A 16,943-nucleotide genomic window follows, 5' to 3' on the forward strand; every position below is an offset into this window, starting at 1 on the left:
GAGAGCAGATAAAAGGATCAAGCTCTGATTCCCAGGCCACCAGACAACCAACCCTCATTTAAACTCAGCACAAACCGGTCCCTAGACTGGAATGAGGCCTCCAGACTGGCCATGAGGGAGATAAGCACAGAGATGTGACTCATCCAGCTCATGGCTGCATGATGGAGCTGAACAAGGGGGAGCTGCCGCTCTCCATGTGTCAGGCAGCTGCAGAGGAAGCTCCACACCCTCTATCTCGCATCTGGAGCTAGCTCTTGCAGGATGGCTGATGTGCTTAATGAACTTCATCCCATCTCAGTATGGCTTTTAGTGCACTAATAGACCGTAACGGCCTGACCCGTGTCACCTGGGGCTTCTATCCATCCCCTCCACCCATGGGTGGGCCCAGACACTCCATTTAAGCTCCACCCCAGGACCTTCAGTCTTGGTTTGAGCTGTGCTGTAGCAGCACAGGTCTCTAGCTCAGCTACAGTCATGTTCAACTTGATCTTGGTGGAATCAGGCTACCATCTCTGAACCAGCCCTGTTTTCTTGGTCTGGTGTGGTGGAGCCTTGGCTGGTGAGGCCCATGTCCTCTCTGCTGCATTATCCCTCTTCAAGCTCCTGATCCCTTTGCTGCTTCCAGCCAAAATCCCACCACAAATGCTGTTTGTAGAATCATAGTTAGGTCTGGAAAGAAACTTTAGATAGTCTAGTTCCGTTGCCTGCTTTCAATTTCTACTCGAGCAGTATTCCCACATGCAGTGGTAATGCCCTGTTTCTGAGCTTCATGGATGTAAGTACTGAGAGAAGGGGTTCACAGCCAGGTAATTTCACTTAATTTTTGCTTCTGCTTTGGAGCCTGGTGGGATCTCTTCTCTTGTGAGCTCTTGTGGGACTGTAGCAATGGCATCCCTTTGTTCTCTCTGATGTATCTTGAATTCTAGGCTTGCACTTTGAGAATTAACATCCTGGGCTGCTGATCTTGCTTGCATGTCTTGGGGGCATGAAATTCCTGTCAAACACAGGTTTGGATTTATTCTGTTGCTACAAAAGCCCCTGCTGGGAAAGGGCAATGTAGAATGTAGCCTTTTGCTGCTGAGTGAGAGCTGTGCTTAACTCCCTTCTTCCACGTTGACCCTCCTCAGGCACAGATGTGTATGAGTCATGGGCTGGACTTCTCATGTCTTGGTGGAAGCTGAGAGGGTGGGGTGATATTTGGTCTGGAAAAATTGGACAACAAAGAGTTTGTTCCAAGTATGCCTGGGAAAGGGGTGGAAGCCAAGGGATAACTTCAGGTTTGAAACTCTAGCTCTTTAAACTCCTTAATTTGTGTTGAAAATGGGAGGACCCACCTCGATGTATTCCCCTGGTGCTCCTGCTTGGCAAAATTAATGCAGAAGCAATCAAAGCAATGCTGGTATCATAGGATGCTTCTCAGCAGTGATGCTGCTGGCAGGAAAGGCTTATTCATTACCTGGTGCCCCTTGGCAATCACTGCCCATGTGAATCAGTGCAGGCTAGAAGGAAGGGCATCCTCACAGTGATATGGGGCTTAGTGCATCGATAACAGGAACAGGGAAGAGGAGTACTGACAGAGCAGGAGGTGTATGTGTATACATATATATAGCTTGTCTTCCTCATTTGTGCAGCTTTTCTGTTTGGATAAAAATGCATTTAAACTTCCCCATAGCAATGTCCCTGTACCACAGGCCTAGGAATGCTGCTTATGTGATCACCTCCATTCCCTCTCAGTAAGCAGCTTCAGTAAGGAATATTACACATAGGCCTCAAGCTGAGGAAGCCCAGTTCCTTTGATTTTTATGTATCCTGGAATCTGTTCTTCCCTGGAATGTCCCAGGGCACTTGTCTGCAGTCCTGAGTATGGCATAATGGTGTCCCTTCCTTTCCCTGATGGAAACCAGTGATGGAAGCTTTCCAAATGTAGGTGCAGGTGGGAACCAGATGGTTTTCTTACTGCCTGCCTATCCCTGCATGGTATCAAGCATTGCTTCGGGAAGCAGCTCTGTGTGAGCAGTTGCAGGCCAATGCCTCTTGGAGTCTTGTTGGAGAGAGTGAATGGATGCCAAGAGCAGTAAATAATTTACATTGGTAAAAACACAGTGCTGGGTGGTCTTGGTTTTCTTTCTTTCCCCTTTGCATTGCATCTGTTCATATTTAGAGGCTGTTCACGGCTGTTTATACTCAGCTGGTCCTGGCAGGTCCCTTGCTTTCTCCTTGGCTGCAGCAATACACAATGAGTGTGTTGGAGGCTCTGCAGCCAATGCTGCTGCGTCTTTGCAGAGTGCTTTGCATTCTCCTCGGGGTGCTACATCTGGGCAGTGTTTGCTTACCTCCTAGTAGGAGGTGTTAGGTAGGGAGGATGCCTGTTCAGGCTGGGAATGCCAGTGGCAGAATGATTTGTGTTGGAAGGGACCTTAAAGCTCATCCAGTTCCAACCCCTGCCATGGGCAGGGACCCCTTCCACTAGAGCAGCTTGCACCAAGCTCCTGTGTCCAACCTGGCCTTGAGCACTGCCAGGGATGGGGCAGCCACAGCTTCTCTGGGCAACCCAATCATGCTCCAGGGGGAAGGTGTTCTTAGTTCTGTTCTTTATCATGCTATCCTCTTTTTAATTGGCAGTTAATTAAATCAGTATTCTCCAAGTTAAGTCTGTTTTGCCTGTGATTGTAATGTGAGAGATCTCCCTGTACATACCTCAACCCATGAGCTTTCTCATTTTGTTTTCTTCCTTGTCTTGCTGAGGAGATGTAGTCAGTGCCTTGGTGGGTACCTGCGAGCCAGACAAGGTTAACCCACCACCTCCTCACAAAAAGCTGCTGCTTTAGGCAGTGCCAGCTCTTTTGCAGTGTAAATGGTCTGAGAGAAGAAACTCCTGCCCCTTGGCTGATGTGTACTTCCTGCTGCAGTTGCTATGTAGTCTGGGCGCATCTGCCCATCTGGTCCCCATTAACCAGAGTGCAGTGTCATCCCGATGCATGTCTGAAATACGGAGTTATTTGTGGTCGTGCCTGTCAGAGATGGATGGGAGAGAGCGGAGCGGGCACCACTGTTCAGCATCAGGCAGATGGTAGGGGAAGAGCATCTCTTAAAGGAAGGTGGGGAGGGCTGGAGAAGAGATGGGCAAAGAGTGTAGAGTAATGAAAGGGCTTGAGACCATCGTTTTTGTGAAGGATAAATAGGAGAGTAAAATGTAAAAGACTTGTAAGAACTCGGTCTCTCTTTATACCATGTGCTTGGACCTCTGATGTTCACCAGCATGCGGCTGGCGGGCATGTACCGTCAGCGGTGGTTCCGGTGGCCGGCCCTAAGCGGTAAAGTGCTGAGGTGACAGTGCCCTCCTCTGGCAGAACGAGGAATTCCAGACTCGGGAGACAGTTCAAAGTGGGGACTGTGAATGCAACTACTCCTCTTGTGTTGGTGGCATAGGTCTCTGTGCTATTCAGAGCCCTGGCACAGGCTGTGGATCCTGCAGCACGGGAATTCTGTACTTGTAAGGGAGTGCTGAACACCACCAGTCACTGGAGTAATGTTGAGTCCTTCACACTGAAGCTGCTAAAGAGTGTTCATGGATTTTCTGGCTCCTCAGTCTTTCCTGTTGCAAAAAAAAATTTATATTCTTTGCCTTCTCTTCTCTTGCAGATCCTGTTTGACCAGGCTCAAAGGTCAGTTCGGCAGCAGCTGCACAATTTTGTCAAAGAGTGAGTACTTGGCCCATCAATTTGGGCTTCAGCTTCTTGAGCTTCCATTGCCCCTGTTCTGTGTGCATTTGAAACAGAACTATGACCTCTGCACAAGTGCTGAAGCTTGAGGCAGAAGAGACACTGAAGGGCAGAGGAAAGGATCTGGTTTGTGTGCTGTCATCTTGCAATCAGTTGGTTGCTGTGTTGTCAGCCAGATGTCTTTGTCCTGTTCCCAGCTCCTAGTTAAAGCTGGATATCGGGCATAGTTCCAGATGAGAGCATCGTCACGAAGTTCACCTGCAAAGCTGATCCTCTAGGTCAATCATATCCCAGAGTTCAGATCCCTATAGAGTAGCACCAGTTCTGTATCTTAGTTATGTTCAGTGCAGAGTTTCCTTAGTGCAAGCTTGCAGAAGGAAGAACTTTGCTCCCAAATGACTTTGTGGTCCCGTAGAATCATTCTGTTCTTAGCTCCCTATGCATCATGTTTAGTTGCTCAAAATTACAGCAGCCCTGCTCTTCTGGAGTAACCTGAGCACCTGTCAGATGACAGGAAAGCCTTTCTGTAGAGGGAGCAGCTATCATCACTGTGCCTTCAGCTTGGAGCTTGAGTTATTTGTTAATGAAAAGCAAGCTTACAGTGGTGTGAGCAATGCAAAATATTGCTATTAAGGATGTTGACTTGCATGTGGCAAGGCTGAGGTGCAGAAGAAGTGGGCCCAGGTTGTTAAATGGATGGGGACAGTGTGTTCCTTGGACCATGGCTCCTGCCAGGCTGTCCCTGCTATTGCTGCATTGACGTGCTTCCTCCGAGTGCTTCTTTCCCTGGGGCAGGTACTGGGTGCAGCAGAGATCCCAGTGTGTGAATATGGGTCAGAGAGGCAGGAGAGGCTTCAGCTCAGAAGGAGCTAGTTGCCATGGGAACGGGGAATTGTGCATCCCTCAGCAGCTGGGTGTGTTGATGGAGGAGGGAGTCACTGGCTGACCCCCCACCTTTCTCATCCCCATCTTCTTGCCTTGTGCTAACCCTACCCCTGCTTTCTCTATAATAATTTCTCTGATGAGCTCAGATTTAATCTGTTTAAGGCTGGCAGGCAGGAGGGGAATTTCACCTTCCTTTTGGGTCTGTCATCCTCCCAGCATCTTCGCAACTGACTTTTTTTTTTTTTTCTCTTGTACTGCTCAGTCTCTGTGCTTGCAGGCCCTGGTGCTTTGATACCTGCATTGCTCTTGCCCTTGGTCAAATATGTTTCCTTACCAACTCTCTGTAAAGATTAAAGACTGTCTAGAGTTAATCTGGAATTAGTCCAGCTGGACACAGTGGAGCTCGTTGGGCTGAGTTAGGATCCCAATGACGTCTGGAGCAGGATCTTAATGATCGCAGTGTACCTCATTGCATCGCTCCATATATTGCTGGTATCAGCAAGATCCTGGTTGCTTTTTAGCGATGATTCTCACCACCTCATCCTCTCTGGGTTCCAGTGATGTCCGGAAGTTCAAGGAAACCAAGAAGCAGTTTGACAAGGTGCGGGAGGACATGGAGATTTCCCTGGTGAAGAATGCCCAAGCACCTCGGCACAAGCCCCATGAAGTGGAGGAAGCGACAGGCACCTTGACCATAACCAGAAAGTGTTTCCGACATCTAGCTTTAGACTATGTGTTGCAGGTTGGTGTCTGTGCCCCTGCTCTGATGGCAGAGACCTCCTAGTCCAGGACAAGACATCAGAGGGAAATTGCTAAACAATCTCCTGGACCACTATGAGTACAAGTACACATGTTTACATGTACACAGACACAGATGTTTGTCCTTAAGAACATGTCCTACATGTAGGAGCATGCAGAGAACACTTGACAGTATTGTGTTTGGTCCCTCACTTTCAGTAGTTTCATGACACTGTTTGCCAGCCTCTCTGGAGAGTTATAAAGATCAAAGCAGCTAATGACATAGGGAAGAGCCTCCCCTCTCTTACACCACTTATGACTTATTGGCTATTCCAAGCAGATGTGATCAGCTATAGAACTCACAGCCCCACCAGTGAAGGTCCTTTCATCCCATCACAGCCTGCTCTTTCATAAAGACAGGCTGCATTATGCCTCAAGGCAGCTCAGAGAACCTTGGGACCTACTGCAGCAAAGGGCTTTGCTGTCCTTGAATAGCTTGTGGTTTGCTACTAAGGGGTATTGCAGCAAGTTGTTCATACTTAGATCGCTGTGCCAGACTGATGCTGCTGGTTCTGAGAGCCTTCTCTTCATTCCTTCACAGATCAACGTCCTGCAGGCCAAGAAGAAGTTTGAGATCCTGGATGCGGTAAGGGCTCTCTGTGTTCTCTGGCTGCTCTCAGTGACTCAATGAAAGGCAGCCCTCTCCATTTCAGGTTGCATGGGTCGACATTACTGACTCCTCAGTCTGCCCTGGAGATGCTGTCTGGGACTGCTCTGGGGGCTGCAGGTATGCCAACAAGAGGGGAGAATGAAGGACCAGCAAGATACTCCACAGGCCAGGCCTGGAGGGGACTTTTAGGGGTGAAGGACACTGCTTTTACTGCTTTGTGCTCACAACAGGGTTACCTGACAGTGTGGATTTGTGAGAGGAAGAAAGGAGAAGAGGGAGAGGTATCTAACAGATAGATTGCTTTGGGAAAGGAAAGAATTAGACCTTGAAAAAACTTGTGTATGGGTGATAAGGACTTGTCATATTCTTTTTGTCCCAGAACCTGTTCTGACCTTGCTGTTGTTTCCCTCCCCAGATGCTGTCCTTCATGCATGCCCAGTACACCTTCTTCCAGCAGGGCTACAGTCTTCTCCATGAACTGGATCCCTACATGAAGAAACTAGCCACAGAGGTGAGAGGACAGGGAATACATTGATTCAATGTGTTTGTACCCCTTCACCCTGGAAGGACTTACTCTTTCATATTCAGCTGCCATACATGGTAATCTGGGAGTGGTCAGAGCATCATGCTTCTTGGGTGTTGGATGAGCCATGCTGCACTATGGGATGGCAGCCAAGAGCCATGGTTACTTTCAGTGCACACCCAAGCACAGCCCTTCCCCTCTTCTGGGACTTACGATGTTAGTTAGAGCTGGTGTGATACCAGAGCAGGGAAGCAAGGATGGACAGTGGCTTGTAAACCTCCTTCCTGACTTTTATACCTGATGTTCTTCTCCTTGCCTTTAGCTGGACCAGCTGGTGATTGACTCTGCAGTAGAGAAGAGGGAGATGGAGCACAAGCATGCACTGATACAGCAGAGGGTGAGTCTTGGGGCTACAGCTTGGTGCAAGCAGCACTTCTCTCCATCAGTGTGGTTCTCTGGATCATAGTGGCAACTGCCATCTGATGAAGGGTCTTGCTGGGCTGGTCCTTCACAGCAGTAGCATTTGTGACATGACATGGCTACAGCCTTGAGCAGCATGACTTTGGAAAGCTCTATTCCATGGGGACCCAAGGAACAGAGCTGCTGTGGCTAAGCAAGGGGTTGTTCTCAGCTATGGTACCCCACTGTGTGACTTCTCACCTGCTGTAACTGGGATTAACCACCATGAACTGACAAAACAATGGGATTTATTATCAAACAAGTCTGAGCCTTCAGTAAGGAGGCATCTTTGGTTATTGTGGGCTCTGATTTTCTGACCATTTATCTGGGAATGATCCCAAATCTGAAGTTTGCAGAAACATAACTATTGTTTTTTCCTTTTCCTTCTCTCCATGGATTGCTGACCTGCCCCTGCAGACCCTCCTGCAGGTGAGTACCCACATGTATTTCCTTTTCATGTGCTAAAACAAGATTCCCATCCCATTTACTTTGTGTGGTGGCCAGTCTTGACTCAGAGCTCAGTACTGCAGCGGCAGCAGTGCTTGGCTGGCACTTAACATATGTTTGGTACCTAAGGAGCCTTTGAGGACCATGGGTCTGGTGGGAGGTGAACTGGATGCAAAGGCTCATAACAGAAGCTGCTGGTGGACTTTAAACATACACATTCATGCTCTGTGGGCACAGTAAGAGTGGATTTCAGAGAGCCCTTGAGGAATAGCTGTTCATGAACCAAGCCCTGAGCAGGAACCACTAATGAGTCTGTATCTGTCAGGCACTCATGTGAATCAATAACTGTCAGCAACAGGAGTGTAAGTGGCTGTTGTTTTCTTTCTAATGCTCTATCAAAAATGTCATAGCCCATGAAATGGAAATGTAACCAGATCTGAAAGCTAATGACAGACATTCCCTGTGAATCAGCCTGTGCAAATGCTCCCTTAGGTTAAGTGCTCTGAGGGAGGGGTAAATCCATTTGTGATCTCTCAGCTCCTCTGGGACTCTGCTGAAGTGATGACTTCATTCAAGGGAACATGGAAAATCTCTCTAGTGTAGTACATCAGTTAAATCTCTTTATGTGGCTTTGACTGGACTAGCAGTGAATAAAGCAGAGGTCAGGCTCCAAGAGGGAAAAGAGCAATTGGCCTTCATCAGGGTACATATGCATAGAGGTGTGACTCTGTGCACATAAGCTTGGAGGAGAGCTGAACATCCCTACAGCAATTTAGGATTTAAAGCTTCCTGCCTGGAAATGTTAGGCTGCTTTTGAGCTACTCTGAGTCAGTGTTGCTCCTCCCTTTGCAATGGAGCATGGCACTCTGCAGCTGGTGAGCATCTCACACACAGTTGAATCTGTCTTCATGCTGAGCCCAGAACACCCTCTGGTCTCTTGGAGATTTAGTTTTGTTTAATTAAAGTGTGGTGTCAGAAATATCCTTTTTTCCTCAACACAGGGATTTCCCAGGCAGCCTGCTAAGGCATGACAGAAAAGGAGGGAATCCAGTTTAAACATAATACCTTTTGAAGTGTTCTTGGGGAGGGGAAGCTGTGCAGATTCTGAAGACAGGGAGTTAAACTGTCCTGGGGCAGCTTTGTGAGGCCTGGAGGGCAGCCTCCTAAGAACCAGATTCACAAGGAAGGGGGTGTGTTGCATTTTATTTAATTACTCTTCCAGTTAAATTTGCTAGGAAAGAAAAACTCAGCACAGATCTTGACTATTTCCTTCGATACTCTCATTTTGGTGCCTTTTTCCTATGCCAGTCTTTCCCCATCTTCCCTAATGGAACATCTGCCACCCTCAGGGCAGTTTCCTAGGACAGATGTCAGTTCAAGCTGTCATTTTAAGTCTGCCCAGCTCCAAAACCTTAAAGATCTCCATCTGCAGCTTCACACTTCATAAGAAATAATGTTCACTTATACAAAAGTGTTCTAATAAATCAGCAAAAAGAAAGAGCCTAAATTTTTACGAGCTACACTAAGTATCTGAGTTCTCCTTCTGTTGTGCTAAGTGAGAGGATTTTCAGCATGAAGGTGTCTTTCTTCAGCCTGTGTGTGGGATGTCTGTGTGCAAGGACATTTCTGCAAAAGCTGAGGAAATAGTCCTGTAGCTTCCCACATTTCTCTTGTGTGTTAAACTAAACTGTCTTAAACCACACATGCAGTGAGCTTATATATTTTTATGTGGGTTTAGTTGCTTTAAATGGATGCACAAAGACATGCAGGACCTGGTGTAGGTTGGACCACCTAGGAGACAAAATCTGGAGTGTTTAGCACTGGAACACAATTTTTCCCAGTGGGAAATGGGTAGAGAAATGGTAATGTTTAAACCTGTCCTGTGTTGCAGATTCTGAACCCTTCCACTGCACCGCAACTGAGAGTGGAAGAGGACAGGGCTCTATAAAAGCTCCTTCGCATCCTCACACCTATTCCATGGTGCGGAGTAGTGAGGAAGCGATTGTGCTTCTGTTGCCCTTTTGCATGGGGTGGATGCAGTGCCAAGGCCGAGCTCTCTGCCTCATTTAGTCCAGCTGGTAGATAACAAACCAGGGGCCATATGGCACTTCAGCACCCTGATTTCTGTGAAGCTGGGATGGAATTGCTGGCCAAAGAGTGGCTCTGCTCCAGGAAGCTGGGGGAAGCAGCCCCTGCTAAAGGCAGACAAGCCTGGCTCTGTTCAGGTCAGGGAGGCATTCGGTGAGCATCTTCCTGTCAACTTTGCTCTGTGTTGCCTGGCTTCTCCTGCTCCCTCTGTGCCTCTGTAGCAGCTGTATGATAATCAGCCCTTGCTCTAAGCCGATTGCCAGTGAATAGAGGCAGGAGGGGGTAGGCAGGTGGTCCTCAGGGGCTAGCGGACTTCCTCTGCCTGGTGCCCCTTGCTTTGACAGAAGCCAGTGGCAGAGCTTACAGCTTCCCAAAAAGGAGTAGGAGGGGTAAAGGAGAAAGGGCTGAAAAAGAAATCCCTCCTTCCCTGCCAGCCCACGGTGCTTAGCAGAGATGCTGCTCTAGAGAGCGAAGAGAGAGGACACACAGAGCTTCTCCCTGCTCTCTAGGCGAGAGCAACAAAACCTCCCTTGGAGCTGGCATCATGAAGATCTTCGGCAGGCTTGAATACCTCCTGGTAAGGAGACTGCTGCAGGGTTGGCTTGACCTGGGGAGGAAGTTTAGAGGGCACTTTTCCCTGGGGGAGCAAGGATTGTGCCTGTAGGACCGTGCTTGCTGACCCAAAAGCTTTATTACTGCAGGAGAGCAAATGTGCTTGCTTCTGTTTTGGGTTGGAAAAGCTCTGGGGCAGGGCACAGATCTCTGTGCATCATTTGGCATTAGGAAATTCAAGAAACAAAAGGTCTGTAAATAGGATTTGGCCACAATGGATGAAAGCTGTCTGCACAGAATGGGAGTGGAGGTGGTGGAGCCCTCCTCCAAATTCCATCTGCCTCTGAGTGTCTTGGGTTCTACACAGTATATATACAGAGGTAAAAATAGCCAGAGAAAAGCTTGAAATATATTCAGGCACCAGAAGTGAACAGAATATGCGTGCCCCAGTGTTTGTGTGGGAGGGGGATATGTGAGCATCTTTAATGTATGTAATGTATTCAATGTAAGAGAAGAATGTAACAGAAGATAATTTGGTCTTCTCTTTAGAATCAAATAGTCAAACTAGTCACATATAGTTTTTAACTCATCTCCAGGAGAAGTTCTTTTCAATGCATGGATGGATACATGATGCTGTTAGAATGTGCTTAATATTATTGTTCAGTACTCAGCATCATTGGTTAGTTAAGAGGGCAGTTTTGGATAAAAGCCTGTTTTCTATGAGGAACAGTGTGTATTGCATGTGTTGTGCTTATCCTGAATGGTATTGATTGAAACTAAAATAACATGGAGGTCTGGTAATAAGATACATTTCTCTATATCCAAGTATCTAAACCCACCTGGACTGAACTGATTCACTGGTCAGGATTGCCTAGTTTTGATAGTGTTTTCTATCAGGAGAAATCAGAACATAGTACAGAAAAGGGCAGTATCATTATTTCCATGTTGAACTGATACACTGAGGGAGTGATGCTGTGGCTTTTCAGGTAGGGCCATTGCCATAGTGGATGCATCTTAAAGAGGTTTAAGAAAGCTTTGGTATTTTAGAGAGGGGTTCTATGTGTTCTTACCCATATTGGGATAGAAATGGACTTATAAACCAGATCTTCCTCCTCCTTTTTTGTTTAGGCAGTGCTCCTTACTCAGAACAGGATTCCAGAGTGATGAGGGGCATCTTCTCTCTTCATAATAAATCAGTTCTCTGAACCTGAGAGTTATTTAATTTCATCAACCATTTTCTGTGCCCAAAATGCTTCACAGGAGCAATAGGAAGAGCTTGTCTGGCCTCTGCAGTGCAAGTGTGCTTGGAGATGGGCAGGGAGTTCTTAACTGAGTGGACTGTGAAGCAACCTTCAAATAGGGGTTTTCTTGTTTCTTCTTCCATGGGTCTCTCTGTGCCTGTGCTGGGTTTTTCCTTTCCATTTTCTGGGTTGAAAGCATCTGCATTAATGTCCTTTTCCACATCCCAGTGGATGTGTCTCTTGGAATGTGTTACTTCATTTTTGCCTCAGCAGTGTTTGGCGTGCTCCCCTTGAAACCATTGTTGAGGTCATGTCCAGAAGAATAGCACTTCCCAGGCAGCCCTGTGTGTAAAGTTGGAGTGACAGGACTGGGAAGGGAAGGGGACAATGAGACAAGGTTGCTGTGATCTACTGGAAGGGAAGCAGATGATGGCAGAGATCTGGTTTCTGATTCTGGAAGACATCCCATTTATTACACCAATGTGTGATCCAGCATGTCACTGCTGTTGCTAATCGTGCTGTAGCCAAAGCCATCCACATCCCAATCCTAGGCAGCCTTTTCCATGTCAAGTACTCTCCCTGTTACAGAAACAATGAGGTGCTAAATACAGACTTAATCAATCAGTCCAAACTCCTGTAGAGCTGACTTGCCTACTCTGTGCAAACTGCAGTGATGGGAAGGATTCAGTAAAAGGTAGTTTATTAAAATCCTGCATTAAAACCTCATGTATGGCAGGAAATGGAAAAAGAGGGAACAAGACAAAGCATATGTGTACCCTCTCCTACCCTGCTGTAGCCACTTCAACACCATTGGTAAGATGATCTCCTCACACAGTTTCTAAGCCAGCTCTTACCTGGAATCAGGTGTCAACACATGTTCTTTATTTCCCGAAGTCTGTCCTCTCATCACAACCATTGATAGGAAAGTTCCCTGCATGGGCTGCAGCAGGAAGATGTGCTCAGGAATCCAGTGTTTAAGCCCATAGTTTAAGCTTGTTCTGGTGTGCTGGAAGTTTCATAGTTGCACTCGCTATGATTTTGCCTTTCAGCTGCCTGAGCTGCCTCTGTACATCTCCCTTTTGGCCTTGGCCCGGCTGAGAAAGGAAAAATGATTCTGATTAAGGGGATAACTGCTGGATTTCTTTCACTCCCCCCCCCCCCCCCCCCCAATAACTTATTAGCAAAGACTTCGGGTCCTTAGAAGCAGAGTGTAATGAAACAAAGTGCCCCTGAGGATCAGACTACCACAAGCCACAGGGATAAGAGGCAGACAGGTCCTTATCCCTTGGATCTCTCCCTTGATTTCTACCTACTTTACAAATCCAGCTTACAGCTCTGGTCAATGTGTTGTGCCCTCAACTGCCCTTCAGTACTTACTGCTGAGAGCAATGGAGTTGCTCAGGAGTTACACCAGCAGACACATGAGCAGAGTTTGGCCTGGGGATGTTTCTTGACTAATGAGAGAACAAGGAAGAGAAATAGCTTCAAAATAATGTGAACACAAGCCATTCTTCCCAGCAGTGTTTCTATGTTTGGCCATCATCCAGATGCCTCTCTGTCATCTTAGCTGTACTTGTGCTTGGTGGTTTGTGTATTATTTTCTCTTCCTAAAACTGGGCTTGGTGCAGGTTTGCTTGTTCCTTTCCCAAGGCAAGGAACAACTCCATGTGCCTTCAGCTGTTCTGCTTTAGCCATTTACTTTGTAGAGGTGTAATACAATACAGACTCAATGAGGTTAACTTCACACCTGGCTTGACTCCACTGGTTTGTAGTGGATTTACTCTAGTGACGCATGTGGTCCATCTGTTTCCTCTGCACTCATCAGCAATCTGTCCTTCTTACCATCACACTGCTTGAGTAGATAAGGACAGCTGAGGAAGTCAGGTGTTTTTATGTAGATCCCCCCCTTATTTTTGCCTGTTCTACAAAGTAAGGCACAGCTTAAGAAGGTCATTTTAAGAAGGGTTTTGCCCTGCACTTGCTATGTGTTTTTCAGCAAGGCCCAGGTTTTTGGCTGTTTGCATTATTTATTATACATCTCTCATCAAATGTATAGAATTGTCACTTTGGAGCAGCTCTATAAAAATCCCATGTTCAAATACCTATGAGTTAGAGGAAAATTCCCTCTGGCCTCTGTTTGCAGCATGTACATGAAAGACATCTGCAGAAGAGGACCCCCCTGGGATTCACTCTCTTCCAGCAAAGAAATTTAGGGCTGAGCAGAACTCTTAATTGGGTGCCTTACAGCAGTTTCTAGCGTGTAATTGGGCATCCTGCTGGCTTTCCAAGGAATGACTCAGTCCTGTCCCATTACATCTCCTCCTTCTGTATCAGCTTTATTCTTACTATGACACCTCCCAGGCAAGCTTGCATCTCTGAGCATGAAAATAACTCATCTTAATGAGAGTGAAGTGCATGTTGCTTAGCAACACAGCATCACTGAGGTGTTCTATGCTGAGCTAGGAGAGGCACTTAATGGGGCTGTTTTCACTGCACTGTTGTGTCTTTGGACCACAAAGTATGGGGGGAAATATTTTCACTCAGTAGAGAGGGAACTGTGGGTAGAATGAACCACTGGAGTTGGATCAGTGTGCAGAAACAGTGTGCCTTAGTTCCCCAGGTTAGAGGGGGAAGTCATTTGGCTTTCCTGACCTAGTTCCCCTTGGGAAGGAGGCAGACCATGGCCCAGGGAGCAGGATCCTGTGTTTTGTGAGAGCAGCTGCTATTCTGTGTGCTCTGTGTCTTGCTCAGCAGCTGTCAGAATCCATGAGATCTGGCTGATGAATCAGTGCCAAACCTGACAAATCAGCTCTGACTGGTAGCAAAGCATAGAGAATTGAATGAGCACAGATTGGAGATGGCACATGATGATAGCTAAGGAAAAGGGAATTGATAAGTCTTCCTTCCAGAAATCACTATGCCCATTTTCCCTGTGTGAAAAGGGGTTTGTTCTGTTCCTGGCCATTTCCAGAACAGAGAAGTGGCAGAAGAATTGCTAATTCAGCCAGTGAAAAGCACTTCTATTGCTATATTTCCCATTGCAAACTGCCCCAAATACTGGGAATTTTTAGCCCTCACTATTATGAGCAACCTGCCTTTCTCCTCATGAGCTACCAGAGCAGAGAAATACAGCATGTATTTGCTTTAGGCAAAAAATAAGGTCACATAAGCTTACTGGAATGAGAATAGCTCGTGACTGCTATTCATGGCTGCAGCCCACTAAGGCATAGGGATATGGTGTGGCAGACAGCTCTGCCTGAACCTTAGGATTTACATAGATGTTTTTCTCTTCTTGATATTTTTACTAAGCTCATCTTCATCTTGGTCCTGCAGAGTGCTGTTGTGTTAGAGTCTCAGTCTCTTTCTGTTTGCAGGACTTCTCCTATGATGACTCGAAGGTGGAGTTTAATGTTGATGCCCCAAATGGAGTGGTGATGGAAGGCTACCTCTTCAAGAGAGCTAGCAATGCTTTCAAAACATGGAATCGGTGAGTAATAACTCATATTCATTTGATATTTGGGCTGAGACTCTTGAGCACAATTAATACTGCCTGCAAAGGAGCACACTTCACTTTTAGGGGCATCTTAGCAACTGTTGTTATCACTGGAAAGATTCTAAGCTGTATATTCCTCTGAGGCTGTGTCATGGAATGAGCAAGCTCATGTTCTGCATCTTAGTAAATGCCAGGGAATTAAAACCCCAGGAATGCTTTCTACAGTGGAAGAGTGACCAGGTTCCATTCAGGGAAGATAAGGCACAGTCAGCTCAGGTATTGCCCTGGGAAAGCTATGCAACAATTAAGAGAAATACCGTAACACAGCAAGACATGCCATGAGAATCAAACCTGTCTCTTCTGAAACAGGGAGAGTGGAGACACCAACTGTGCTGCTGGGAGCTGGGAAATGGCTTTCAGTGCCCTGACCCTGCTCTTAATAATTCTGCTTCATCTGATGGGTGACTGGGAATGCCATGTGCTGCCTGCACTAGTCAGGAGTGTCTGCAGCTGCCAGAGACCTTGGGGAGGTGGAAGCAAAGATTTCATGCTCTAGCCTCGGTTGATATTTATGTGTTTAGCTTCCCTTGAGAGAGTCAATGGGTTTCATACACGGCTGTGCAAAACGATTCAAGCCCTTCCCATGAGTTTCTAATGCATGAGATCAATGCCTTTTTGACCTACATTTCCTGCTCTCACATAACAGGGAGATATTACAATATTAAGAGGTCTTTTACTTGGCTATGAGGTACATTCAGACTATGTTGTGTTAATATCCAGACCTGTGCTTGACTTTTGTGATAGAGAGGAATGGTTCCTCCCTGTATCTTCCTACATCTCAGTCATACACAGTCTGTAGCCTCCCCACAGCCATCTCTGTCTCCTCAAACCCACCCACTCTTAGCCATATCTGCCTGCATCTGAGCTATTCACAGCTCCTGCAGCCTACTCATCACCTTCTCACTGTCACTTAGCTACTCACTGTTTGTGCCTCCCCCTCCTGTCAGCAGGAGGGGGCAGGAAAAAAGAACAACAAAATCCACAGTTTGGGATATCAGGCTGGGAGCCATCACCAGGCAGAAATACATGCTCCGGTGTGGCCTCCAAGTACTTGTATTTTCCCGTTTCTCCCCAGATGTGTCAAATCTTTTTGTTGTCTTTTATTTATTTAATATTTCAGCAATGGCAAAGAGAACCCTCTCTCATCTCATTTTCCCAAGGAACCTAGTTCATTTGCAAACAGAATGTGTAGTACATGCTCTAAATAACATCCTGCTGCAAGCCTCTGACTCTCTATGCTCAGGTATTCCAGTACCTTCTTCCTAAACCTTAGAGATGGTGGTGGTTTCCATTGCCCTCCATGAAGGTGACCAGATTGCATTTAGCAATCTTAGGCTGTATCTTGGAATGAGGAAATGACATGGGGGTTTGGATTAAGACACCAGAGAATTATCTCTGCTGTCAGCATCACGTGGACCTTCTGTCACTTGTATTTTAGTGGAAAGTTGCTAGCTGGTGATTTGTTTCCTCCTAAGAAGGTAGACTTCCTTCACACATACCTGCCTGTAGAGGAAACAGGAGCTTTGGCATTGTTTGACCAGCTTCCACAGTAAATGTCAGTGTACCCACTGAGCACATATGGAAGTGTGCCCTAACCAGTGCAACATGCCCCACAGGCACTGGATTTACTGCCTGCCCCGGTGTGCAGACACTGTTTGTTGCCCCAGAAATCATAGGCAGTAACATGGGACTGCCCTACTCTGTTTCTCCCTGTCTTTCCTTCCTTCTTGCTATCCACTGATGTATCTAGAACGCTTGCCATCATAGCATCCTGATGCCAGGAGTTATTCCCTAAGGCTGGAAATCCTTTCTTGTTTTCTGAGGGAGGGCACTGGAGAAGTGTGAGCTTTCCTGTGGCGTTACTTTCCAGCTTTTTGAAATAAATCACGCTCTTAAGATGGAGAGATACCTGCTCTGCCACAGCAAACTGCTAGTACTGTTCAATTCTGATGTCTGTCTGTCTGTCTTCCCTCAGGAGGTGGTTCTCCATACAGAACAGTCAGCTGGTGTACCAGAAAAAGCTAAAGGTCAGTGAGGCTGCCTGAGATGATGCTGGCAGATTAGC

The 16,943-nt window shown here is 46.8% G+C and overlaps 1 protein-coding gene across 1 annotated transcript in view; it reads left to right on the forward strand.

Annotated features, from left to right (window-relative positions):
• ACAP3 (ArfGAP with coiled-coil, ankyrin repeat and PH domains 3) overlaps window positions 1-16,943 on the forward strand; it is a 77,221-nt gene that overhangs the window by 42,056 nt on the left and 18,222 nt on the right. The window contains exons 5-12 of the mRNA XM_065696336.1: window positions 3,643-3,701; window positions 5,166-5,349; window positions 5,947-5,991; window positions 6,431-6,526; window positions 6,861-6,935; window positions 7,415-7,426; window positions 14,700-14,812; window positions 16,854-16,905. Of these exons, the coding sequence (XP_065552408.1) occupies window positions 3,643-3,701; window positions 5,166-5,349; window positions 5,947-5,991; window positions 6,431-6,526; window positions 6,861-6,935; window positions 7,415-7,426; window positions 14,700-14,812; window positions 16,854-16,905 (636 nt within the window). The remainder of the gene's footprint in view (window positions 1-3,642; window positions 3,702-5,165; window positions 5,350-5,946; window positions 5,992-6,430; window positions 6,527-6,860; window positions 6,936-7,414; window positions 7,427-14,699; window positions 14,813-16,853; window positions 16,906-16,943) is intronic.

The sequence above is a fragment of the Lathamus discolor genome, chromosome 16, assembly GCF_037157495.1.
Source record: "Lathamus discolor isolate bLatDis1 chromosome 16, bLatDis1.hap1, whole genome shotgun sequence".
Taxonomy (NCBI): Eukaryota; Metazoa; Chordata; class Aves; order Psittaciformes; family Psittacidae; genus Lathamus; species Lathamus discolor.